This window comes from Mustela lutreola, chromosome 11, assembly GCF_030435805.1.
Source record: "Mustela lutreola isolate mMusLut2 chromosome 11, mMusLut2.pri, whole genome shotgun sequence".
Taxonomy (NCBI): Eukaryota; Metazoa; Chordata; class Mammalia; order Carnivora; family Mustelidae; genus Mustela; species Mustela lutreola.
In genome coordinates, this window is record NC_081300.1 from 60,489,169 (window position 1) to 60,516,008 (window position 26,840).

At 43.6% G+C, this 26,840-nt stretch overlaps 1 protein-coding gene across 2 annotated transcripts in view; it reads right to left on the reverse strand.

Moving 5' to 3' along the window:
• AFG3L2 (AFG3 like matrix AAA peptidase subunit 2) overlaps nt 1–26,840 on the reverse strand; it is a 48,136-nt gene that overhangs the window by 2,586 nt on the left and 18,710 nt on the right. For both annotated transcript variants that reach the window (XM_059140795.1, XM_059140796.1), the window contains 9 exons: nt 25,895–26,168; nt 24,523–24,660; nt 20,949–21,102; nt 13,742–13,849; nt 13,518–13,643; nt 11,070–11,180; nt 8,176–8,291; nt 4,256–4,456; nt 1,958–2,152 (listed from right to left, as the gene is read on the reverse strand). In XM_059140795.1, the coding sequence (XP_058996778.1) occupies nt 1,958–2,152; nt 4,256–4,456; nt 8,176–8,291; nt 11,070–11,180; nt 13,518–13,643; nt 13,742–13,849; nt 20,949–21,102; nt 24,523–24,660; nt 25,895–26,168 (1,423 nt within the window). The remainder of the gene's footprint in view (nt 1–1,957; nt 2,153–4,255; nt 4,457–8,175; nt 8,292–11,069; nt 11,181–13,517; nt 13,644–13,741; nt 13,850–20,948; nt 21,103–24,522; nt 24,661–25,894; nt 26,169–26,840) is intronic.

Below are 26,840 nucleotides of genomic sequence, written 5' to 3' on the forward strand. Positions count from 1 at the left end.
TGAGATGCTGGGTGGATGCTAGCTAACCAGCTACTCTTATTCTCCTAAAGCATGGCCCTTCTGTATTGCCCTGTCCAGCAGAGGAGTAAACTGAGGCCCATAGTTTGGAGGACACTAGTCCTAGCAGCAAAGTCTCCGGCCACCTCTCCTCTTGACAGCTCCTCATCTCCTGGCTGGCTCAACAGTGCCCTTCATAGATTTAAATTTCTCAAATGGGCCAAACAGTACTTCAGAGCTCTGGAGTGTTTCAAAATCCTCACTCCGCTGAACCCAATTTCCCTTTCCCACACACATCTTTGTTACCACTGTCAGTAAACACACTGTACATGTGGAAGGACAGATAACTGGGAGAAACTGTTTGGCACCTATGATGTGCACATGGAAGCTTGCTCTTCAATCTGTGTATGCACACTGTCCCCCTGTAGCCAGGGGTCTTGAGGGAGCTCCTCCACTGTCTTCCACAGCTCAGGTCCTCCTTTTCCACAACTGGCTATGGGGGGACCACCAAGAGATCCTATCTCCAGCCTGGACCTGCTGTCGATGTTTCATTCGCAGATGCCCACAGCACATGTTCTCCTGGGTTCCAGACTGACTCCCACCCCATGTCTGCCACTAGGAGTCATCTCAAGGGCTTTCTTCTCGTTCACTCTGTGCATTTAACCAATAAATCCCAGTTTTTTTCAGATGGGCCTTTGCCCTACTTCCATGGCTAGTCACAGCACCGTGGGAGAGCTGAGCCCCCAGCGGCAGTCTCTGCCTCTCCCCTAGGCAGGCACACTGCTGCCACACTCCGGCAAATGATGGACTTCATCATTTCGACACTCTTAAAGGACTCCTTGCTCTAAAACAAAGGGGCTGGATCAGATCATTTTGAAGGTCACTCTTATTTCTAAAACTGTGTTTCTAAACTTTCTAGCTAGCTTTTGAGAACCTGGGTACTGCAGCTCCCTCCCCTCAACTCTCCGCTCAGCCCTGCCCTGCTCCCCACACACTTCCTGCTCCCCAGGCCAGCACACGACCATCTGCTCCCCTCAACTAATTCACTGTAATATGACTACCCTTCTACATACAATCTATACATATCTATCTATACATACATACCCTTCCACATACAACCCAAGTTCTATCTTCTACACGAAGCCTTTGCTGACCACTTCGATCTCCCTTTCTCCGAGATCCTGTGGGTGCTTTCCAGTGTGGAGGGCGCCAGCAATCTCAGCCTGCACTGGGCACTTTTGTGAGAAGACATCACAGATGCTTCTCGATTGCCTTACTGATCGAAGAGCATATCTTGGAATATTCTTTTATCTGTATCAATCCCTCTGAAAAGGCTTTCTCATTTGTGCTTTAGGAGTGTGGAATGTTCAAAGAACAAAAAAACTCTGCTTTTGGTTGTATGGATTCTGAATAATTAAGAATTTACTGGATGCAAAAAATTCACTGAATTCAGAAGGAAACCCTCCCTTTGGTAGGTGGAGTCATATGAAGTAGGACAGAAAACATAGAGCATGTTTATTTGCAGAGCTTGTAATTAAACCAAAGGTAATTTTCATGTGCCAATTTCACGTGGGCTGGCTTTTGTTTGCACTTTCATTAGTACCTGTTTATTCCAGAGGTGTAGGACAATGGTAAATTCCTGTCAGTCCACTGTGCTCCTTACTGAGGAGTATGGGTAAAACACAGGGTTGGGGGGAGGGAATGCCTCAGTTGTGTATTTTGTGGCCATGAGCAGATTCCATTAATCCTGCATTCCCACCTCCTCACAGAGACAGAGCAGACATAGAACCAGAATGAAGAAAGGAACCCAAGAGTTACAGTCACAGGAAACGCTAATGTCTACAAACCAAACCAAACCGTACATCCATCACTATCACTTCAACGTTTCTTTTTTTTTTTTTTTCTGGCAAAATCACGTAGAAAATTATTCCCACAACAAAATTATTCCCACAGCACCCACCTTCTCCACATCAGCTTTCTTCTCTGTGAGGAGAGCCACTGTTCTCTTATAAGCATCATTAATAAGTATTCGTACTTCGTCATCTATCAGTCTCGCGGTGGCTTCGCTGTAAGGCTTCTCTAAAACCATATCGCCCTGACGTGGGAGATCAAAGGAGATCTGCCCAACTTTCTCGTTCATGCCAAACTGAACAATCTGAAAAAGAAGACATGATTAGTGGTGCGTATCTGGTTTTGCTGACAGACTGACTTATAAAATGGCAGTACGTCTTCATACGGGCCTTAATTCCCTATACTTTGCTGTAATACTACTCTTTTTTTTTTTAAGAATTTATTTATTTGACAGAGAACTATCACAAGTAGGCAGAGAGGCAGGCAGAGAGAAAGAGAAAGGAGGAAGCAGGCTTTCTGCAGAGCAGAGAGCCCGATGCGGGGCTCGATCCCAGGACCCTGAGATCATGACCTGAGCCGAAGGCAGTGGCTTAACCCACTGAGCCACCCAAGTGCCCCTGTAATACTACTCTTTAACCGGGCCAAGTTTACACGGCAGCCTTGTGCTGGCTGACTGGATGGGGTGTTCTATGTAGACAGTGCAGCACTGGATAGCATTCAACTAGGGACACAAGACAAGAAGCCCACGGACAACATCTACGAAATGTGCAAGATACTTCTCCCTGCACGAGGGGAGGTAAAGAAGCAAGAAGGTTCTGACAGACTCAAGAATTTAAAACGCAAGCCCTCTAGGCTCTTCCTGGAAAGGGCAGTGTGCCAACCTGAGAACAAGTGATCCTGGAAGGGCGTTTCCATTTTCCTATTCCCTGAAGCCACTAGGTCAAGCCTGGACCCTATGAGCTCCCAAAACTAAAATGCCCCACATTAAGAAGTTTCTGGAAGTAAAATCCAAATTGACCAAAAAAGGCCCAGATGAAAGCGAGGAACAGGAAAACAGCCAAGAGAACTCAGAAAGCAGGAAGCCATATTTGTTATCATTATTATTTTTTTAAAGACTTTATTATTTGAGAGAGAGCTAGAGAACACAAGGCGGTGGGGGCAGAGAGAGAAGCAGGCTCCCCACTGAGCAGGGAGCCTGTCATGGGGCTTGATCCCAGGACCCTGTGATCATGACCTGAGCCAAAGGCAGGCGGTCAATGGACTGAGCCACCCAGGGACCCCTCAAATGTTTTTCAAAACTTTTTTTTTTTTTTTTTAAAGGGATGCTCTCTTGCTTGTTCATTCTCAAAAAAGACTTGAAAAAGAGACAGACCAGAAGAGCTGACATACAGGTAACAGGAGTTTCCAAAGAAAGTCATTTAAGTTCAGAGACAGCAAAACTACATTGTTTGGGGATGTATGCACCAGGGATAGGTAAGCAAAATGTGGGCATGACAATTACAAGTCAGGAGAGCGGCTGATCCAGCAGGAAGGGAGGGCCCGAAGAAGGGACGCTCTTACGGACAGCCCAAGGGTACAGGCAATGCTGTACTGTGGGATCACAGGGGCCTGTCACAGAGCTTTGAACTCTGCACATATGCTTTAGAGACTCTTGGTCACATGTATCCCCCATCTTTCGACAGTTCATTCAGGCCACTCTGCTTTTATGGCCTCCAGCAGCATCTGCTTTTGCTAACCGGGAGAAAGAGGACTTTCCTTTTGATGAAAAAAGGCGAACACATTGGGCGCCTGGGTGGCTCAGTGGGTTGGGCCGCTGCCTTCGGCTCAGGTCATGATCTCAGGGTCCTGGGATCGAGTCCCGCATCGGGCTCTCTGCTCAGCAGGGAGCCTGTTTCCTCCTCTCTCTCTCTGCCTGCCTCTCTGCCTACTTGTGATCTCTCTCTGTCAAATAAATAAATAAAATCTTTAAAAAAAAAAAAAAAAAAGGCGAACACAGTGCTCCACACGGGTTCTGCAGCAGCTGCGAAAGAGTTGGCGCGCCCCCCCGGGGCAGTGAGCGGCACTGCAGTCCCCATGGAAATTGAGTCCTGAGGAAGAGCACCAGACCTAGTTTTGCAGTCTGGGAACTTTCAGAAATTTTCCCATATCAATTAACAGTTAGTGCTTCTTTGCTTTGAGCCATTTCGGCTCCCAAAAGGTTTCATAGGAAGGCTGGACTTTCAGAGAGCGGGAGAAATCCGTAAACTTTGTTACACTACCAAAAAAAAGTTTCGTTTAGGAATTAATTCTTGACTGAAAAGCCTAAGCCAGTTAAATACAACAGTACTGTTTTAGAGCCAACCGCAAATGTCCATTTCTTCTGCAAATGTGGAAGAGCAAGGAAGAAACCCCCCTTTCTTCCACTTACTTGAGCATAGGCACTCTGGGTTACTTTTCTCAAGTCATCTTGAGCACCGGTTGTAATTCTCCCAAAGAAGATTTCTTCCGCCACCCGGCCCCCCAGGGTCATGCACATCCTGTCCAAGAGCTGCTCCTTGGTGTACAGGTACTGCTCTTTGGGTAAGTACTGAGCATAACCCAGTCCTTTGCCCCGAGGGATGATGGAGACCTGGCAAGTAGAAAACACACAAGATGCTGAGGATTCCACCACCAAATGCTGACCAGTGTGGTTATCTGCACACAAATAAGCTCGCTGCTGAAACACAAACACAGCAGCTGGGCAACACATCAGCCTTGGCAAGACGAGATCAGCAGTTGCTGACTATCTGGGGCCGTATTTTCTCTTAGGAGAACTTCACCTTGAAGCTCTAGAAAGTATTTTTATCTTTTTATAAAACACACTTGAAATTATTCGATCCCGATGGAAGGACAGCTGGTGAGGGAGGAATCCTGACAGCTCAAATACGGGCTAGGTGCCATTCAACTTCACAGTGCCCCAGCCACATCGCCCTTTACAGGACGCAGGGGAAGGCAGACCTGGATGCTCAGCGCCTTTATTTTCTCTCCTAGTGCTTTTTGCAACAGAGTAAATTCCTTAAATTTTTAAAAAATCAGCTTTATTAAGGGATAGTTTATATTCAGTAAACACATTCATTTTAGGTTATAGTCCAGTGAGTTTTGACAAACACAACCTCCTCCACAACAAAGACAGAAAATCTTTTCTTTGCTCTGCTAAGTTCTTTTGTACCCCTTTCTGCTCAGTCTTACCTACCCCCCACCCCTGCACCCCACCCCACCAACTCCAGCCCTGGCGCCGGAGATGTGCGACCAGTCCCTATGGATTAGTCACAATTTCCGGCACTGCATATAAATGGAATCCTACAGTATGTACATTATTGTGTCTGGTTTTCTTCACCGTTTCTGAGATTTGCCCACACTGCCAGGTATATTAATAGTTCATTCATTTTTACTGCTGGGTAGCATTCCATTGTGTATACAAACCAAACATCCGTTTCATTCTCAAGGAACATCAGGGCGGTCTCCAGTTTAGTGCTATTATGGATCACGCAGCAAAAGTCTTTTTGTGTGCATGTTTTTATTTCTCTTGAGTGATTATATAGGAGACTGGTTGGTTGTACAGAAGCATTTACCTTTTTTTTTTTTTTTTTTTAAAGATTTTATTTGTTTATTTGACAGACAAGAAGTCACAAGTAGGCAGAAAGGCAGGCAGATAGAGAAGGGGAAGCATGCTCCCCGCCGAGGAGAGAGCCCAATGCGGGGCTTCATCCCAGGACCCTGGGATCATGACCTGAGCTGAAGGCAGAGGCCTTAACCCACTGAGCCTCCCAGGTGCCCCAGAAGCGCTTACCTTTGTAAGAAACTGCCAAACTGTTTTTCAACATGGTTATACCATTTCACATTCCCAACAGCAATGGATGAGAGCTCCAGCTAGACTGACATTCACCAACACTTAGGACTGACTTTTTAACCTCAGCCATTCCAGTGGATATGTGGTGGTATTTCACCGTGGTTTAATTTACACTTTCCCCAAAACTAATGAAACTGAGTATCCCCATGTACTTAATGTCCATTTGTATACCTTCAGATCTTTTGCCCATGATTTCACTGGGTTGCTTATTTTTGAGTTTGAAGAGATTTTTTTTTTTAAACTTATTCTAGGTATAAGTCCTTTGTCATATACCTAAATTGCACGTTTTTCCAGAGTATGTGGCTTGCTCTTCATTTTCTTAACAGTGTCTCTCAAAGACAAAACATTTTCAATTTTGCTGAGATCCCATTTATCAACTTTTTCTTTCGTGGTTCATGCATTTTGTGTACTAGCCTATCTAAGGTTACAAAGATTTTGACTTGCATTTTCCTCCAGAACTTTATTGTTTTAGCTATTACAATCTATTTCAAATTAATTTTTTACATATGATCTGAGAGTCAGTGTTAGCTTTTCTCCCCCCACATGAACACTGAGTTGCCAGAATCGTTTGTTGGTAAGACAATCTTCCCCGCCTTCAATTATTACTTTGGGATCTCTGTTGAAAATCTATTAGTCGATTATGTGTGAGGGTCTATTCCTATTCCAACCCACTGATCTGTTCAGTCCCTTCTGCAATACTAATCATCTTTACTTTAGCTATAAACAAGGTCTTAAAATAGACAATGTAACTCCTTCGAACTCCATTGTTTTGGCTATTCTAGTTGACCTGATTTCTGTATAAATTTTAGATCTGCTTATCAATTTCTCCAAAAAAGTCTGCTACGTTTAAGACAGAGATTGCACTGTTACTATACATGAATCTGGGGAGAATGGTAATCATAACGTTGCAGGGATACAAGTGTATCTCTTTCTTCTTTTAAGATTTTATTTGTTTGACAGAGCGAGCAAAAGAATGAGTGGAAGGAGAGGCAGAGGGAGAAGCAGACTCCCTGCTGAGCAGGAAGCCCAATGTGGGTCTTGATCCCAGCACAACTTGAGCCACAGGCAGACACTTAACCAATGGAGCCACCCAGGTGTCCTTATAGCTCTATTTTTATTTAGGTCTTGTTTCGTTTAGTGTACAGATCCTACAAGTACCTCAATAAACATATCCGTACATACATTTGGCCTGGCCATGTTCATGTTTTTAGATGCTGCTGAAAATGAAACTGCATTTTAAAAATTTCATTTTCTGATTGTTCATGGCTAATATACAGAAATACAACTGATCCCTATATGGATCCTGAATTCTGTAACTTGTTAATTTCCCTTATTGGTTCTAGCCGCTTCTTTGCAGATTATCTAAGTTGGTTATTTATGTACACATGTATTTATTTTTTAAAGTGAACTCTACCCCAACATGGGGCCTGAACTCATGACTCCACCATCAGCAAGAGTGGTACCCTCCACCAACTGAGCCAGCCAGGTACCCCTATTCCACACACTTTTAATGTTATCTTCTCTGTGGTCCCCTTGCTTCAGGGGGATCCCCCTCCATTTCCAGAGGTCCCCTGACATCGCAAGTCAGATTCTGGCTTCCTGTTGCTTGTGCTGCATCAGTCTGGGGACCGCACTCAATTGAAAAAGCAAAAATTTACCAATCTCACTTGGTGCACCCATCTTTCAGGATATTTCCCTTTGGCCTCTGCTATTTTTTTTTTTTTTTTTTTAAGATTTTTATTTATTTACTTGACAGACAGAGATCACAAGTAGGCAGAGAGGCAGGCAGAGAGAGAGAGAGGAGGAAGCAGGCTCCCCGCTGAGCAGAGAGCCCGATGCGGGCCTCGATCCCAGGACCCTGAGATCATGACCTGAGCCAAAGGCAGAGGCTTTAACCCACTGAGCCACCCAGGCGCCCCTCTGCTCTCTTTTTTGCCAGGCTCTCTCGGTTCTCCTGTGCAGGCGCAGTGCAGTGGTGAGCCAGGGAGCTGGGCAGTTTCTACCTGGACTTGGGTCTAACTCCTCTGTAGCTTTATTGCTTCCAGGATTTACCTATTAAATTTCCAATATTCTTCAAATTCTGAATTCCTTCCTCTGCCACCTCAATGTATAGAAAAGACCCGCTTTTTCCATCACTGTGGCCCTAGAAAAAACCCCTCAGGCAAGGAAGCCACGAACTCCCACTTCTAACCCACTGCAGCTACTGGTTTGCAAAAGGAAACTCTCCTCCAGCTTTGGTCTGCTTTGGACACTGTTCGGTCCCTTTAAATAACAATTTTCTTTCCAAACTTTGTAACTTCTCTGCAGGAGGGTTTACATAACCCCTTCATCCCACCATCATTACCAGACGTCTTGGCTGAATTTTATGTACCTATCCTGAGTGGGAATGCAATCTTCTCCTCAGGTAACTGCTCACAGGATCAGCTGGCTGGCCTACTGTTCAGCACAAACCGCTTTACCTTTAGAAGTGGGTCTGCATGTTCCAGGTACCACCCGGCAACCGCATGACCTGCCTCATGGTACGCCACGGTCTTCTTCTCCTCGGGCTGCAGAACCTGGGTTTTTTTCTCTAAGCCTGACAAAATAACACCAAAACGTCAAAAAACCACTGCCTCAGTGGCACCAACATAAAGACAGTTATACAATCTACACTGCCTTATCTAAAAGGTGATTTAGCGACTACGCTGCCTATGATAATTTGTAAATTCCCAACCACGGTCAGGCTTAAAGTAAAGGACCAAATCCAAAATACACCCAAGCCACTTGCAAAATGCATTCACGACCCCGAGGTCCACTTTTTCCCTAACTCTCCCACTCTTCTGAGCCATCTAAATTGTTTTGGGAAATAGAAATGCAAAATAAAATTCAGCACTTAGGTCAACTTAAAACATAAAATTCAGAAAAGACAAAGAGGTCTGGAACGATCTCCTATTTAATCCAGGTCCTTGGAATTAACAAGCACCGGGCAAACAAACATGCAGCAGACTGCTTGCTGCCTGTTCCTGATGGAAAGCATGCAAGTGAGGAGGAACGGAGCTGGTGGAAGATGTGAAAATACCTAGTCAGCAAGCTGGCCAGAACAATGCTATGGCACCCGCCACACTAATCAACTGGCCCAGGGGGCTCCAGCAGGGGAGACCTGAGAAAATAAACCCAAGAGACACCTCCTGTGTTGACTATACAGCAGGCGGACCCCCTAGTCCAAGTCCAAGTCTTCTCTGGCCTGGATCAAGGTAGATACTAAACCTCCTTTTGCCCTTCTGTACCACAGAAATGAACTACACCTTTTGTACTAACGCAAATTGTCACACTGTGACAAAAGTAGCTTTGTTGTGTTCAAGGTAACACATCTGAGAGAATTTCTCAAATGATAACATATTGAGTCAGAAAGATTTAAAAAAAAAAAAAGAGTGCTACGTTCCCAATGACCTAACCCAAGACAGTAACAGAGCTGGAAGGGCAGAGATTGACAAAAGGTAAGTTACTAAGTAGAGACGAGCAGTTCTTGCTTACATGAGAAAAACAAGAACTCTGACCCACCCCCTGGTTTATCCCTGGAAGTTTTCATTTTCCCAGGAGGCATACTATAGAACAATGGCTCGTGGCTGGTTTACAGCAGCTGAGCTGCAAGCGGGTGTCCGTGTACCTCAGAGCGAGGCCCCTCCAGGGTGTGCCACCTTGATGTCTTTCACACTGAGCACTGACTCTTCCCCCCACCTAAAAGGCACAGACACATACACGGCTCTCACCTGCCTCTACAGTGAACTGCTTTAATTCCACTAACAACTCCGTCAACTTAGATTTTCTCCTTTCAATAACAAATTTCTAGAATAAGTAGTCCATTCATTAGTTCAAGGTATTAGTTATTTAGGTAGCACCTAATCCAGGTCAGACACTGCTATACTAGCCTCTAGATCCTTGCTGGAATCTCTATTAGTCTGGCATCCACTCAACTGAAACTGTCATGTCAGAAGTCACCAGGAAGAACCTCATTGCCAAATCCAAGGTCATCCTCCTCAATGTTCTCACATTACTTGATCCCAATGACAAGTGCTTTATAAATATGTCTTTGCCCTTATCTTCCATTTCTTCTGACCTCCTGGGTTTCCTTTCATGGCATCTACTCCTTATCTTTTTCCCTAATGCGCTCTCTGGGCCCCTGGCACACACGCTCTGGTGACTCCGTTGGCTCACTTTTCTCCCCTCTGCCGCCAAATGCAGGTAGTGTTTACTGTGTGGGCCCGTCCCCTGGCGCGCTCTCCCCAACCTCTGTGCCATGGGAACAACACAGTGTGGTGCTGGGGTGCTGCACAGTGCCAGGTGGACAGCCTGCCCCATCTCCAATTCTGCCAAGAATCTCATCTTCTGCCAAGCTGGCTGCTTCTTGAAGCACCCCATTCTTCCCAAGGCCAGTGAGACGGTTTTTTTTTGGGGGGGGGCCTATTACCACTGGGACCACTTATGTTAAAATCCACTATCTCACGTTAAAAAATGACAACAAGGTTTTCTGCCTTCTGATGCTTCCCCCTTCTTCAATGTCAGACTCCTTTTATTTAAAATATCACTGATTATGCTACTCAATGACTCCAGAAAAATCCCACCTTAGTTCAATACTGGACACAGAACAAGAGTTTAAAAAGCCCTTGACCTTAACATTGAAGGATTTCTAAAATCTACACCAAAGCAGCTATTTCCAGCTTTACTTCCTTCTCAAAGGAACTTAAGCCTGACTGGTTTACTTTCCCACCCCTGCTACCAGCCACCTTCTGTTCTTGCCTCTCTGACACCAAACTCTTCTTTCAGGGGAGCCTGGCTTAAATCCTGCCTCTTCTGCAAAGCCCTGCCTGACCACAGTGCCCTTCACTTCTTTGAATGCCCAAGTTCTGGAATTGCTAGTTAGCTTTTTACAGGTATTTATTTATTTATTTATTTATAGTTTTACAGGTATTTAAATTATAAGCTCCCTAGAAGGCTGGGAAAACACGTTATGTATGTCCCCATAATAGAGAGCACATTTAAATCACGCAATACAATTTAAAACAGAAAGGTTGCGAGCATTTTCAAAACACTAGACAGTAAAATTCAGGGGTAGACACCTTGCTGCTTGCTGCACATGTCAGGTATGGTGTGGGATGCTGTCTCACACTCCCCTAAACCAACACCATCCACCTCTACCAAGCTGTGGTGGGGGCGAGGGGGGTGCCCTCACATCACTGAGGGAACATAGCAAGGGCATGGTAACCCCAAGCTGGGCGGAGTGACTTTGCTTCTAGATCTTGCCAAAACAGAGAAACCCATGGCTTCAAGCTCATTTTATCAGCCTTTTGACTTGAGGTACATTCAGTTTGCTTACCGCCAATCACTCGCTCAATTGCTTGTTCAAAGTGCTTCTGATTTATGGAATCTGAGAGGTGTCTCGCAGCTATCAGAGCCGCTTCGTTACAGACATTAGCAACATCAGCTCCTACAAAACAAATGTGCAGAACAGCTTACCCACCAAATAAACTCGGACTGATTAGTCACACACATTATAGATGACCACATTCAGTTTCTCAACCAGCAACAGACTTTTGAGAAAGGGTTTAATGTAATATAAATTCAGTTTGATTCATAACCCCAAGCTGTTCTAGCAGTATTCAGAATAACGTGGTACAATCCTGGCCCTTTGAACTAAGGTGCAAGTGTTAGTAGCAGTCAGCAGATAATTACGGGCAGCAACTTTTATAGGCAAGATGGCTCATACAAAAATACCCATTAATTAACTTAGTTCTATGAGCTCTGCTGGGAGAGTGACTAATGTGAATATTAGGCAACATGCTGAAATATAATGAAAACATAAGCAGTGCACTCAATTAAGTAACAAAAGTTAAATATGTGAAGCTTGCCAAATGCTTTCTAGATGGATAAGTCTTTTTCTAAAAGATTTATATGTTTATTTATTTATTTGAGAGCGAGAGTGAGAGAGTGCATGACTGGGGGTCGAGGGGTGGGCTGAAGAGGCAGCAGCAGACCCCCAGCTGAGCAGGGAGCCTGAGCTGGGATCATGACCTGAGCCGAAGGCAGACACTTAACCAACTGAGCCACCAGGTGCCCCCATAAGTCTCTTAAAATTCACGTTTCAGATCAAGTATATGGTTAACTCAAATAAGTTATAACATGTGTATGTACTCAATAAACACTGAAATGTTATAAATTCCAAAGACCAAAGAATGAAAACAAGTAAAAAGATTAGAACCCTGGGACATTTAAGATGCCTACCTTCTTCTAACCACACACTTCCGTATATAACCCTCTCAGACTTTCCACATGTTCCTTTTTAAGAAAGGCTCACATTTTACATGTTAAAAACTCTGGAATAAGCACACGCCAAGATGCTCAACATGGCTAGTCATTAGAGAAATGCCAATCAAAACGATGAGACACCACCAGGGTAGCTACAATTAAAAAGACAGGCAATGACCAGCACTGGCAAGAATGTGGCAAATTGGAATCTACAGACACTGCTGGTGAGAATGTGGCACAGTCGCTTTGGAAAACAGTTTGGTAGCTCCTCAAAAAGTGATTCAGCAGCACTATTCCTAGGTATATAACCAGAAGAATGGAACGTACATCCACACAAAATTCTAGACACCGATGTTCAAATCAGTATTATCTCTAAGAGCCAAACGATGGAAACAAATGATAGATAAAGATGTGGTCTAGCTACACAATGGAACATTATCCGGCGGAAAAAGGAACAGAGTGCTGACACATTCTACAACACGGCTGGACTCTGAAAACACTACGCCAAGTGAAAGAAGCCAGGCAGAAAAGATCACATGTTGTGTAATTCTTTTTGTACGTAAATGTCCAGAATAGGAAAATCGATAGAAAAAGAAGTAGGTGAGGGGTGGCCTAGAGCTGGGGGTAGAGTGAGTGATTGCTAATGGATTCTTCTGCGGTGATGAAAATGATCTAAAATGAGACTACCGTAGTTACAGTGAAACCTTGTAAATACACGAAAAACCACTGAACACCACTTTACAATTCACAGATGAATTTTTTGGTATGTGAATTCTGTCTCAACAGTTTTAAAAAACCTCATGAGGCACCTGGGTAGCTGAGTTGGTTGAGCATCTTTTTTTTTTTTTTTTTTTTTTTAAGATTTTATTTATTTATTTGGCAGAGAGAGATCACAGGTAGGCAGAAAGGCAAGCAGAAAGAGAAGGGGAAGCAGGCTCCCCGCTGAGCAGAGAGCCTGATGGAGGGCTTGATCCCAGGACCCTGAGATCATGCACCCAAGCCAAAGGCAGAGGCTTAAGCCAGTGAGCCAGTAACTCATGCACCCCTGAGTGTCTGACTCTTGATTTCAGCTCCGGCTGTGATCTTAGGGTGGTGAGATCCAGCCCCACGGCAGGGTCGTGTTCACTGGGGAACCTGCCTGAGATTCTCCCTCCTTCTGCCTGCCCGCTCAACCAAGGGCTCATGTGCACACTCTCTCAAACAAATAAAATAAATGAATCTTAATTATAAAAAACCCAAAACCCACATACAAATAACCCAGAGGCAGAAGGAAGAGGGTGCGGTATGGAGGAAGGTTCACCATGAATTAATAATTGTTCCTGAAGCTAATAGGTGATGTATGCAGAGGGGTTCATCACACTATTTTCTCAGCTTCTGCAGATGTTTGAAATTTCCCACAATAAAAAGGTAAAATTACACACTGAAGAGACCCAAGGTGAGAGGTAAAAGTAAACTGGTATCTGGCAAATGTCTCTGACCTAAAGGACTTCTAACACACAGCAGGCTCTGTTCTACTCACCTGAAAACCCTGGAGTCAAGGATGCAAGTTTTCTGGCCAATTTCTCCTTTTCCAGGGTGCTGTCCAGTTTTAGTGGTCTGAGGTGAACTTTGAAAATAGAGGCTCTTCCTTTTATGTCAGGTGGTCCTTGAAAAATTATTTTTAAGGGGGGAAAAAAAATCACAGTGAAACAGTCACATCTCTCCTCAAAAGAATTGGACTGAACCCAATGAAGATCATCTCACCAATAAAGATTTGCCTATCAAAGCGCCCTGGCCGCAACAGTGCTGGGTCTAGAATATCTGGTCGATTGGTGCCCGCCAAAATGACGACGTTTGTAGTTGTGTTAAAACCTAAAGAGACAATAACAAAAATGCAAGACTTAAAGCTTTAATAAAGCATCATTTTTCTAAACACAAGTATGAAAGATTTTAATTTATATGACTATAATTGAGAATATGTTGTCCATTTTTTGAATGCTTAAAAAAAAATTCTTTTTAAAGATACATTTTATCTGAGAGACAGCATGTGCACCCAAGAGAGTGCATGAGTGGGAGAAGGGGCAGAGGGAGAAAGAGAAGTAGACTCCCCACTGAGCAGGGAGCCCAGGGCTGGGCTTGATCCCAGAATCATGAAATCGTAACCTGAGCTGAAGGCCAATACTTAACTGACTGAGTCACCCAGGGACCTTCATCATTTTTTAAATATTTTTAAACCAGTGAGATTAGAGGCAACTGGCTGGCTCAGTCAACTGAGTGTCAGCCTTTTGATTTCACCTCAGGTCATGATCTTTCTGGGTCCTGGGATCAAGCCCCACCTATGTTGGGCTCTGCGCTCAGTGCAGTCTGCTTGAGATTCTCTCCCTCTGTCCCTCCTCCAGCTTAAGCTCGCTGGCTCTCTCTCACTAGTAAATAAAATCTTAAAAAAAAATAAATAAAATCAATACGATTAAATTTGCAAACAATCTGTCTAACCTCCCTGGGTCACAGGACAACCCAATGAATATCTGATGACAAGTATGCAACTTTACCTCCAACCTCTCAGCCAGGCTCACCTTGCTTGGTTCTATCAGTCACTTTGCAAATGTCAATGCCTTGGCTATAGAGCCTTCACCCTCAGGACCCTGGTCCCAAAAGAGCTCTGGTACTGGTACCCAAAAACATGGCTCTACTCGGACTGACCACCACAGAGCAAGGGAAGAGCTCTGCTTCTTTGTCTGGATATAGGCAGACCTTGTTTTACTGCACTCTGCTTTCCTGCACTTTATACATACTGTATTTCTTTTTCTTTTCTTTTTTTTTTAATTTGACAGATATCACAAGTAGGGAGAGAGGCAGGCAGAGAGAGAAGGGGGAAGCAGGCCCCCTGCTGAGCAGAGAGCCTGATGCGGTGCTCAATCCCAGGACCCTGGGATCATGACCTGAGCCCAAGGCAGAGGCTTGAACCCACTGAGCCACCCAGGCACCCATTCTATTTTATTTTTTTAAAAGATTTTATTTATTTATGTGACAGTCAGAGATCACAAGTAGGCAGAGAAGCAGACAGAGAGAGGAAGGGAAGCAGGCTCCCTGCCGAGCAGAGAGCCCAATGCAGAGCCTGGTCCCAGGACCCTGAGACCATGATCTGAGCCCAAGGCAGAGGCTCTAACCCACTGAGCCACCCAAGTACCCTGTGTTTCTTACAAATTGAAGGTCTGTGGCAATCCTAGTTTCAGCCAATCTATCAGTGCCATTTTTCCAACAGTATTTGATCACTTTGTGTCTCCATCACATTTGGTAATTGCAGTACTTCAACATTTTCATTATTATTATTATTATTATCATTATTTAAAGGATTTTATTTGAGAGAAAGAACAAGTCTGGGAGAGGCAGAGGGAGAAACAAACTCCCCGCTGAGCAGGGAGCCTGACTTGGGGCTCGAGCCCAGGAGCTGAAGGCAGACACTTAACCAACTGAGCCACCCAGGCACCCCATTTTCATGATTATATTTGCTGCAGTGACATGTCCAAAATCTTTAATGTCACTGTAGTGACAGTTTTAGGGCACCACAAACTGCACCCATATAAGTGAGCTTTATTGATAAATACTGTGTGTGTTCTGACTGTTCCAGCAACAGGGTGTTCCCTATCTCTCTCCCTCTGCTTGGGCATCCCTATCCCCTGAAACAACAATATTGAAATCAGGCCAATTAATTACCCTACAGAGGCCTCTAAGCGTTTAAGTGAAAAGAAGAGTCATCTCTCACTTTACATGAAATGCTAGAAATGAATAAGCTCAGTAAAGAAGGCACGTTGAAAACTGAGACAGACTGTAGACTGAAAGCTAGGCCTCTTGTGCCAAGCAGTTAGCCAAGGAGTGAATGCAAAGGGAAAGTTCATGAAGGAAATTAAAACGTTACTCCAGTGGATACACGACGACAAGAAAGCAAAACAGTCTTAGTTGCTGACATGGAGAAAGTTTGAGTGGTCTGGATAGAAGAGCAAACCAGCAACAACATTCCCTTGAACCAAGGCCTATTCAGAGCCAAACCCTGAGTTTCTTCAATTCTATGAAGGCAGAGAGAGATAAGGCAGCTGCAGGAGGAAAGTTGAAAGCTGTCACAGGGAGGTTCGTGAGGTTTAAGGAAAGAAGCTGCATAACATAAAAGGGCAAGATGAGAAGGAAAAGCCGATGTGGAAGCTGCAGCAAGTGATCCAGAAGGTCTCACTGAGACAGTTCAAGAGGGTGACGACACTAACACCTTTAGATGTAGACAAAACAGCCTCATATTGGAAGAAGATGCCGTCTAAGACTTTCATAGCTACAGAGGAGTCAATGCCTGCCTACAAAGCCTCAAAGGACAGGATGACTCTCTCATTCGTTGCTAATGCGGCTGGTGACTTTACATTGAAGCCAGAGCTCACTGACCATTCTGAAAATCCTGAGGCCCTAAAGAATCATGCTAACTCTGCTTGTGCTCTAGAAATGGAACAACAAAGTCCGAGGACAGCACATCTGTTTAGAACACAGTTTACTGAATATTTTAAGCCCACAGTTGAGAAAGCAGCTTGGAAAAAGGTTCCCTTCAAAATACTACTGCTCACAAACAATGCCCCGGTCACTCAATAGCTCTGATGGGGACGTAGAGATTAATGTTGTTTCACACCTGCAAACACAACAGCCATTCTGTAGCCTATGGATCAAAGAGTAATTTGAACTTAAGTCTTTTTTTTTTTTTTAAAGATTTTATTTATTTATTTGACAGACAGAGATCACAAGTACGCAGAGAGGCAGGCAGAGAGAGAGGGGGAAAACAGGCTCCCCGCTGAGCAGAGCCTGATGTGGGGCTTGATCCCAGGACCCTGGGATCATGACCTGAGCCGAAGGCAGAGGCTTTAACCCACTAAACCACCCAGGGGCCCCTAAGTCTTATTTTTTAAGAAATACACTTCATTGGGCTATTGCTGCTATAGATAGCAGGAAAGAAGGAGGGATTCCCCATTAAGAACATTTGTGATTCATGGGAAGAGATCAAAGTATCAACACTGCCAAGAGTTTGGAAGAAGCTGATTCCAAATCTCATGGATGACTTTAAGGGGCTCAGGACTTGAGTGGGGGTAGTAACTACAGATATGGTGGGAATAACAAGAGAACTAGAATTAGAAGTGGACCTGGAGAGGTAATGAATTGCTATGATCTCATGATAAACCTTTAATGGACGATGAGGTGCTTCTTATGGATGAGTGAAGAATCAATTAAAGGTAAAGGTGCTGTGAAGACTGCTGAAATTACAGTAAGGTAAGGCACTGGCAGGCTCAGCTAGTGGAGCATGTGACTCCTGATACTGGATACGAGCTCAAGCCCCACAATGGGTGCAGAGATTACTGAAAAATAAGAGCTTTAAAAAAAAAAAAAAAAAAAAAAAAAAAGTGGGGGAGGGAACACCTGGGTGGCTTAGCGGGTTAAAAGCCTCTGCCTTCAGCTCAGGTCATGATCCGAGGGTCCTGGGATTGAGCTGGCATCGGGCTCTCTGTTCAGCAGGGAGCCTGCTTCTCCCTCTGTCCCTCCTCCTGCCCCATTTGTGCACTCTCTCTAATAAACTTTAAAAATTGCCACAGCCACCCAGCCTTCAGTAGCCACCACCCTGATCAGTCAGCAGCTGTCAACACGGAGGCAAGATCCTCCACCAGCCAAAAGATTACAAATCACTGAAAGGTCACATAAGGGTCAACATTTTTCAGCTGCAAAGCACTTTTTTTGGTTTGTTTGTTTATTTGACAGAGATTACAAGTAGACAGAGAGGCAGGCAGAGAGAGAGAGAGAGGGAAGCAGGCTCCCTGCTGAGCAGAGAGCCCGATGCGGGACTCGATCCCAGAACTCTGGGATCATGACCTGAGCCGAAGGCAGCGGCTTAACCCACTGAGCCACCCAGGCGCCCTGTAAAGCACTTTTTAATTAAAGTAGGTACATTTTTTTTTAGACACCTTTTGCACTTACTATAGTGTAAACACAGCTTCTATATGTACTGGGAAACCAAAACATTCAACTCGCTTTATTACAATACTCTTTACAGCGGTGGTCTGGTACTGAACCCGCAGTTATCTCTGAGGAGTGCCTGAACAATGGCCAGCTCAGTCACATAAAGCAGTTCAATACTCAGCACTGTACTGCCCTCTCTGAGCGCACAACAGCATTCAAGTATCTTACAGCAGGGAGCATTCTCACATCCTACAAACTAGCTTTCGTAATAAAAGAAAAAGCTAACTAATGTGGAAAGACTGCTACTTTCTTAAGAGGAGTATTCAAAATCTGCCCAATTTACACTTGGTTATACATGGGTTTTCCTGATGTTTCAGAACCATAAATGGTTTTAAGAATGAGACTATCAGGGCACCTGGGCAGCTCAGCTGGTTAAGCATCTGACTCTTGATTTTGGCTGAGGTCATTCAGGGTCGTGAGATCAAGCCCAGAGTCGGGCTCCCCACTCAAAGGGAGCCTGCTCGAGATTCTCTCTCTCTCCATCTCCTTCTGTCCTTCCCCTACCCTCCACTTCATGCTCACTCTGTAAAATAAATAAATTTTAACAAAAAAAAAAAAAAAAAAAAGAGGGGCACCTGGGTGGCTCAGTCAGTAAAGCATCTGACTCTTGGTTTTCCACTCGGGTCATGATCTCAGGGTCGTATGACTGAGCTCCATGTTGGACTCTGCTTGAGATTTTTTCTGCCCCTCCCCTGCTCTCTCAAATCTAAAAAATCTTAAAGAAAAAAGAATGGAATTATGATTCTTTTGTGGATCATTTCACCAATTTTTCTCTTATTCAACACCAGGTACAAACACCACCTTAATACCAATATTAAGTTATGGCAGGCTGCTAGGTAAGAATATTCTGCTATTATCTGTACTGGTGCAGAACTTCTTTAAAAAGGGCTATTTTGGGGCGTCCGGATAGCTCAGTGGTTTGGGCCTCTGCCTTCAGCTCAGGTCATGGTCTCAGGGTCCTGGGATCAAGCCCTGCATTGGGCTCTCTGCTCAGCCAGGAGCCTGCTTCCCTTTTTTCTCTGCCTGCTTCTCTGCCTACTTGTGATCTCTCTCTCTCTGTCAAATAAATAAATACAATCTTGTTAAAAAAATCTATACCATCAACACAAGGATTCTCACTTAATTTTTTTAGATTTTATTTATTTGATAAAGAGAGAGCACAAGCAGGGGAGCAGCAGGCAGAAGGAGAGGTGGAAGCAGACTCCACATTGAGCAGAGAGCCCGATGTGGGGGTCAAATCTCAGGACCCTGAGATCATGACCTAAGCCAAAGGCAGACGCCCAACGGAGTCACCCAGGCATCCTCTCACTTTAGATACATGGGAAACAATTAGAAAGTGTAGTTTAAAATATGGAAGACCTTCAAGATGGCAGTGGCTGGGTGGCTGACTGGCAGACAGGTGAAGGCCCCTACGAGGTAGAAGAGGCAGAGAATCCTCCCCTCCCCACTTCTCTCAATCCCAGGAGCCCAGCAAAAGTGTTGTTTTTGTTTTGTTTTAATGAACAAGTAAACCATACAAGTTGTCAGCATGGGACGGAGATCTACATCATCCACCAAGAGTGGAAAATTTATGAATCCCACAGACCAACCCTGAAAAGCAGCCCAAAGAGAGAATTAAAGAAGGACAGAAACAGTGCATGACGGTAAGAGCTACAGCTTTGAAGTCGAAGGATCCCAAACGGGTTATCCAGGACATGGAGAAATTGGATGAAAGGGAGTTTAACCTCGTACAGCAACCACAGTTAAATGCCTCCACTTGGACCTGCCCTAGGTTGTCCCACCAGCTCCCTTGCCGGGCTCCCCACAACTTGATTCAGAGACCCAAGGTGGATGATACAAGTGCAGCCACCAATGAGAAGAAAGCCACGGCAACCATCAGCACCAAGCCACAGATCATTAATCCCAAGGCAGAGATTATTTCATTCATGCTCACTCCGTTGAGGGTATGTTGGGAGAATAAATTTGCTGCTCCTCAAAGAAAGTCAGAGGATGTACCTCTGGCCAAAGCAGCTCCCAAATCTGGTCCATCTGTTCCTGTCTCAGCACAGGCTAAGGATGATATTTCTGAAGCTTCCATGAAAGGAATGGAAGGGCTACTATGATAGCTTCTAATGCCGGAGCAGGTTTCTGTTTGGATCATTGGTTTGGGGAAAGAGGTTCTTACTATAGTTAGTGAAAGAGTGACTTTGTTATGGTATTCTTTAAAAAAAAATTTTTTTTAAAGATTTTGTTTATTTATTTGACACAGAGAGAGATCACAAGCAAGCAGAGAAGCAGGCAGAGAGAGAGAGGGAAGCAGGCTCCCTGCTGAGCAGAGCCCGATGCGGGGCTCGATCCCAGGACCCTGAGATCATGACCTGAGCCGAAGGCAGAGGCTTTAACCCACTGAGCCACCCAGGTGCCCTTACTGTTAAGGTATTCTTAAATTAAACTGTAGGATAGTTTAAGCCCTAAAGTTTAAGCTGTGTTCAGAATTTACTGCACCTACAAGAGGATTACTACATTCAGAACAGGCTGGTTACTGAAGCAGTGCTAACCTCCTCTCCCTCTCATACACTGTTTTCATCCTGTTTGTTCCCCTCCTCCAGTTCTTTGGAAACTTGTGACTGAGGGAACCTTGTTATTTATTTCACTCTCTTCTTGTATGTGGGGGGCACTGGGGTAGAGATTTCTGGAAAAAAAAAAAAGTTTACTGCACCTCATCTTGCCTTCTGTGTTTGAGTCATTTTAATATTTTCTTGTAAATATTTTTGTGATCCATTAGTGAAATGGACTGCAATGTCATTTCCTAATACAAAGCAAGATATGTAGAAAGAAAACATTTAATGCTTTGATTAAAATTATTTCCCTCTGACCTACACTTTCAGTGTTTCATGGAATAAATGTTCTACACCAAGAAAAATAAAATAAAATATGAAAAGACTTGAATATTCACCGTCCATCTCCACGAGCAGCTGATTGAGTGTGTTCTCCTGCTCACTCTGCCCCCCGAAGTTGCCTCTTCCTCTTTTCCTTCCCACGGCATCTATTTCATCAATGAAGAGAATGCAGGGGGCGTTCTTGCGAGCAAGGGCAAATAAGTCTCGGACCTGGATAAAAATATAAACACTAGAGTCACTTAACAAGTGAATATTATTTTCCTCCTACTAAAATAAGCATCATGCTTCCATCTAATAGGAAATCTTTTTGTTAACATACTATACTGTATAGTACATATTTTAAAAGTTATAAGCAAGGAAGTGGCAAATGAAGTTGGTGGGTAACTGTCTTAAGGTGAGCAAACATTTTTTCTATAGCATCGTAAGATACTGTATATATCACAGGCACTAACAATATCTGTTATTTTTATAGCAACTTAATACTACACATTTTTGCCCTACAAAAAGATGAGTCAGGGCGCCTGGGTGGCTCAGTGGGTTAAGCCGCTGCCTTCGGCTCAGGTCATGATCTCAGGGTACTGGGATCGAGGCCCGCATCGGGCTCTCTGCTCGGCAGGGAGCCTGCTTCCTCCTCTCTCTCTGCCTGCCTCTCTGCCTGCTTGTGATCTCTCTCTGTCAAATAAATAAATAAAATCTTAAAAAAAAAAAAAAAAAAAAAAGGATGAGTCAATGGCCCCTGTAGGGGCACCTGGGTGGCTCAGATGGTTATGCCTCTGCCTTCAGCTCAGGTCATGGTCCCAGGGGCCTGGGATCGAGCCCTGTGTTGGGCTCCCTGCTCAGTAAGGAGTTTGCTTCTCCCTCTCCCTCTGCCATTCCCTCTGCTTGTGCTCTCTGGCTCGCTCTGTCAAATAAATAAAATATATAAAATCTTTAAAAAATAAAAAAAGATAATGCTGTAGAACTGTAGACTTTATATTCAGATTAAAAGTTCAAACTACTCTGGGGTTTGCATTTCATGCCCAAGGCAGCTGCAAGCAGACACGCACTAACAGACCTAGGCAGTACACATACACACAGCGAAGGCAGTGACTGAGCCATGTCCCCACAGGGATCATCACCCCACAGCTTAGACACAGTGTCCTGCCCTTAGCCCTGCTGTTGCTGGAGCAGGTGTGAGGCTCCCGCACCTATATTCTGTCCTACTAAACATGTCCCTTCAGGCCACTAGTTCAAGTGGGTTGAAGGAATGGGCATCCCCACACCTTTTCACCAGCCAAGAGTTCAGAGTTTCAAAAACAATCTCCCATGCCTCACATCCCTCTTCCCCTCACTCACCGAAGTCCAACTCTCCCTGTCACCCTTTCCTCCCTGGACTTCCAGGTTTTCACTGCTATACTTCTCTGAACACATCCTCTAGGGTAACTCATGTTACCTAGGCCCTCCCCCACTCAACTCCAGATCTGTGATCAATAAACCATCTCACACTCTTCCCTAAATACTTCCTTCACCCTCTTGCCTGAACTCTAATTTGGCTAACACTGCAAAGCTCTCAACTGGAAAGGGTTTTTGTCTTTCCTTCCAGGCCCGTGGGAGTTGAAGTCTACCTCATATGCTGTGACTACTGCCAAAATAATTCTGCTGGAAAACCCCTGCTCATCGATGTTCTCAATATGGGGCAGAGACATGACCCTCCTGGTTATAGTACTCCCTGGGCCTGATTTCTCCCTTTTCCACCCCTCCCTCACTGGACATTATTTTCTCAGTGGTTCCTGGTTGATTGGTCCCCTGAAGCACCTATTTCCATCACCTTCACTGCCAAGGTTTCCCTACACAACCAGCTTCCCAGTCTACTCTGACACCCCCCCTCCCGTTGGTCTGGCCTACTCATGGGCTCACGCCTCTCTGACTGCCAGCTCCTCTTTGGTCTCCACCCCATTAGATTCACTGCTTTCTCACCACCCACAGCTCCTCTCCTGTCTTCAGTCCCCCCACTGCTCCGGCCCATATCAGATGCCACAACATCAGCAACACAACACCTTCAGACTCCCCTAGCTGCTTGACAAGACCCATATGAATCTACCTACTCTACCGAAGATGCCATCAGGGGTAAGACACATCATTAACACATTTGCCATTGACTGAAAAAATAAAAAATTAAGAAAAATTTTAAATCCTGCCAGTTGATGACATAACACCTGATTATATGCTGTATCCTGATGTCTGGAAAGACAACTATGATAGCACTTTACCCCTCCTAGGTGTTTAAAAAAAAAGTTAACATTTAATGAAATACACAAGAGGAAAAATTTAAGTGTTGCTTTAACAGTTAATCCACACTCACACTTCCTGATTTCAAAACTTACTATAAAGCAGTTGTAATCAAGACTGCGGTACTGGTATAAAGACAGACATACAGATCAACAGGACAGAATTGAGAGTGCAGTAATTAAACCCATGTACCCATCTATGGTCAAGGATGCCAAGACCATTCAATGGGAAATCATCTTTTTAACAAATGCTGCTGGGCGTGTACTCGAATGTTTATAGCAGCAATGTCCACAATAGCCAAACTATGGAAAGAACCTAGATGTCCATCAACAGATGAATGGATCAAGAAGATGTGGTATATATACACAATGGAATACTATGCAGCCATCAAAAGAAATGAAATCTTGCCATTTGCGACAACATGGATGGAACTAGAGGGTATCATGCTTAGCGAAATAAGTCAAGCGGAGAAAGACAACTATCATATGATCTCCCTGATATGAGGAAGTAGTGATGCAACATGGGGGCTTAAGTGGGTAGGAGAAGAATCAATGAAACAAGATGGGATTGGGAGGGAGACAAACCATAAGTGACTCTTAATCTCACAAAACAAACTGAGGGTTGCTGGGGGGAGGGGGTTTGGGAGAAGGGGGTGGTATTATGGACATTGGGGAGGGTATGTGTTTTGGTGAGTGCTGTGAAGTGTGTAAACCTGGTGATTCACAGACCTGTACCCCTGGGGATAAAAATATATGTTTATAAAAAATAAAAAATTATATTAAAAAAATAAATAAAAAAAATAAAAGGAAAAAAAAAATATGCACCAAAAAAAAAAAAAAAAAAAAAAAAAAACAAACAAATGCTGCTGGGGAAACTGGATACACACATGTCAAAGAGTGACAGTGGACCCTTACACCTTGCTGCATTAACTCAAAAGGGATCACAGACCTAAATAAGAGCTAAAACTATAAAACTCTTAAGACAAAAACATAGGAGTAAATATTTATGACCTTGAATTTGGTGACAGATTCTTAAATATGATACCAAGTCCAAGCAATGGCAAAAAAAATTAAAGAATGGATACACTGGTCTTTATCAAGATTAAATGCTTTTGTGCTTCACTATCAAGAAAGAGAAGAGGCAAACCACAGAACAGGAGAAATTACTTGCAAATAATGTATCTGGTTAGGATTTATTACCCAGAATAGACAAAGAACTCTCACAACTCAATGTCAGAACGACAACCCAATTAACAGATGGCACTAGTTTGGGCCAGGGCCATCTTTACCAACTCCATATTTGGGGAGAAGCTCAGGGGAAAGGTGTGGAAGCTGTGCCACTGTAACAGAACAAGAGACTTACTCTAGCTGGACCCACACCAACAAACATCTCCAAAAACTCAGATCCACTAACGGTGATGAAAGGGACGTTGGCTTCTCCGGCTGTGGCCTTAGCTAGCAGTGTCTTTCCAGTGCCTGGAGGACCGGTGAGAATGGCACCCTTCAGATATAAAAAAGGAAAGTATCTTTAACTAGAATTTCAGAAAAGTAAATTGCATATCCGCAGGCAATTCTGAGATATAAATCTGTCTATAAACTCTACTGACATATACTGAATGTTCCTTAAAACATATGAACTATGGCAAAACATTTTTATATTAGTAAGAAAAGGATTACTTAGAGATGTTTTAAAAACTTAGTAAGAATGTGAAATCTTAAATTCTTTGCCTGTTTTATAAGATTTTTAGTGTTGCTTTTCAGACCTTTAGACTTAGGCTGAATATCTACTAATGAACCAACCGAGGTTTACTTAAATAAGTCAAGGAGACACAAAAACAACACACTCCAAATAAGTCAAGGAGACACAAAACAACACACTCCCAAATTACATTCTGCTTACTTTCTTCCCTTTAAAATTTTACAAATGAAGTAAAAATCTAATGACCAATTGTGAACATAGCTAAAAAGAGAAAATGTGCTTGCTCAAACAGCAGAATTATTTAAGTTGTGGAGATGCTTCGGTATGATGCACACAGGTACTAAGAAAGTAACAACCAATTATAAAAATTATCAAATATGATTTTTTTAAATCCATATAGGTAGGACATGAAAATCAAGGAAATTATGATTTCCTTTACAAAGGATCCCTTTAAAGGAAACTTTATTAATGGATTTTTTAAATCAGGAAGCATTCTGGATTCTTTTACTTAAAGACTGAGCCTGGCCCTTGGAGTAAAAAGGTCAGTAAGCCCAGCCCATGGTCAACAGTCCTCGGATTTGAGGGGAAGACTTGAATTAGTGTTGCCTATCTCTTCTCCACCAAATCCTGTGTGAGTTTGACTCCAGGTGCCACGCACAGGCAGTGTGTGCTCAGAGTTGCTCAGGGAGAGATAACTGGGTGACAGTGGGGGACAATATGCTTTCATGCACATTTGGTAAGAGATGGGTTATTTAAATCTGACTGGAGGGATAAAAAAGGCAAATCAGGGAAGGCTTCCAAGGGGAGAGAACACAAATCTTTCTGGGAATATACACACTGTATTGCAAGAAGAAACATTTTCACAGACTAAATGACATGGAATAACAAGCAAAGACTGGTAAGATAGAAGGAGAATAACAGATTCTTTATCCTAAGTCATCAAACTTCATAAAATTATAACTTTAGAGATCAAGAAGTAATTCAAAAGATTTTGGGGTTAATCAGTTGAAAATAATCGTCTGAAAGTTCACTTTACCTTTGGGATTTTTGCTCCTAGATCTTGATATTGCTTTGGGTTTTTCAAAAAATTCACGAATTCCATTATCTCTAGCTTGGCCTCCTCACAGCCAGCCACATCTTTGAACTTCACATCTATTTCATCCTTCAAGACTTTGGCAGTGGTTTCTCCAACACTGAAGAGTCCACCCATCCCCCGGCCTGTCCGGCCAATCCCGGCAGGCCCTCTTCGGATGGTGTAGAGTAAGAAAGCGATGATGAGCACTGTAGGCAACATGCTCAGGAGAAACGAGCTGAAGGAAACCACACACAACACTGACATGTTTTTAAGTCTGTTAAACTCTGGCTTTGTACATGTTTTGTAAGATAGACTTTTTGATAACTGCTAAGGGTATTAATTGTATAGATTTTCTATTTTTAGAAAAACTGAATATTCTAAGATTTGTCTGAGGCACAAAGAGACCTTAGTGCCTCGATATCACTGACGTAGAATTGCAGAAGATGACACCGAAGATAAAGCTGTTCTTTCTGCGATGTCTACTGAGATTTTCTTTCTACCCCGATAATCACCCTTTATGCACAACAGACCTAAACTGTAATTTACTATCATTACATCTACAGCTCAAAGACATTTCTTTTGCATTACTTAAAAATTTTAACATTTTTAATATGATCTGGTGTTAGCTTGGGCAGAAATTCCAGTTCTCTTATTGGAATACATTGACTTATTCTAAAGAGATGTCTTCCAAACATCAAATCCTTGCCAAGTTAACAGCAGATCAGCTTCCAAAGTCCCGTTTACAGTGGTGACAGCTATTGCTTGCTGAGTGCTGTGCAGCTTGTGCAGACCTAAGAGCCTGACTCCTGGGGGAGCAATCATTTGTCCTTCAGACTAGTGCCTGCTCTAGACAACTCTGCTCAGAGAGGACGTAAAGCTGGGGGATGCCTTTTGCCTTAGTAAATTT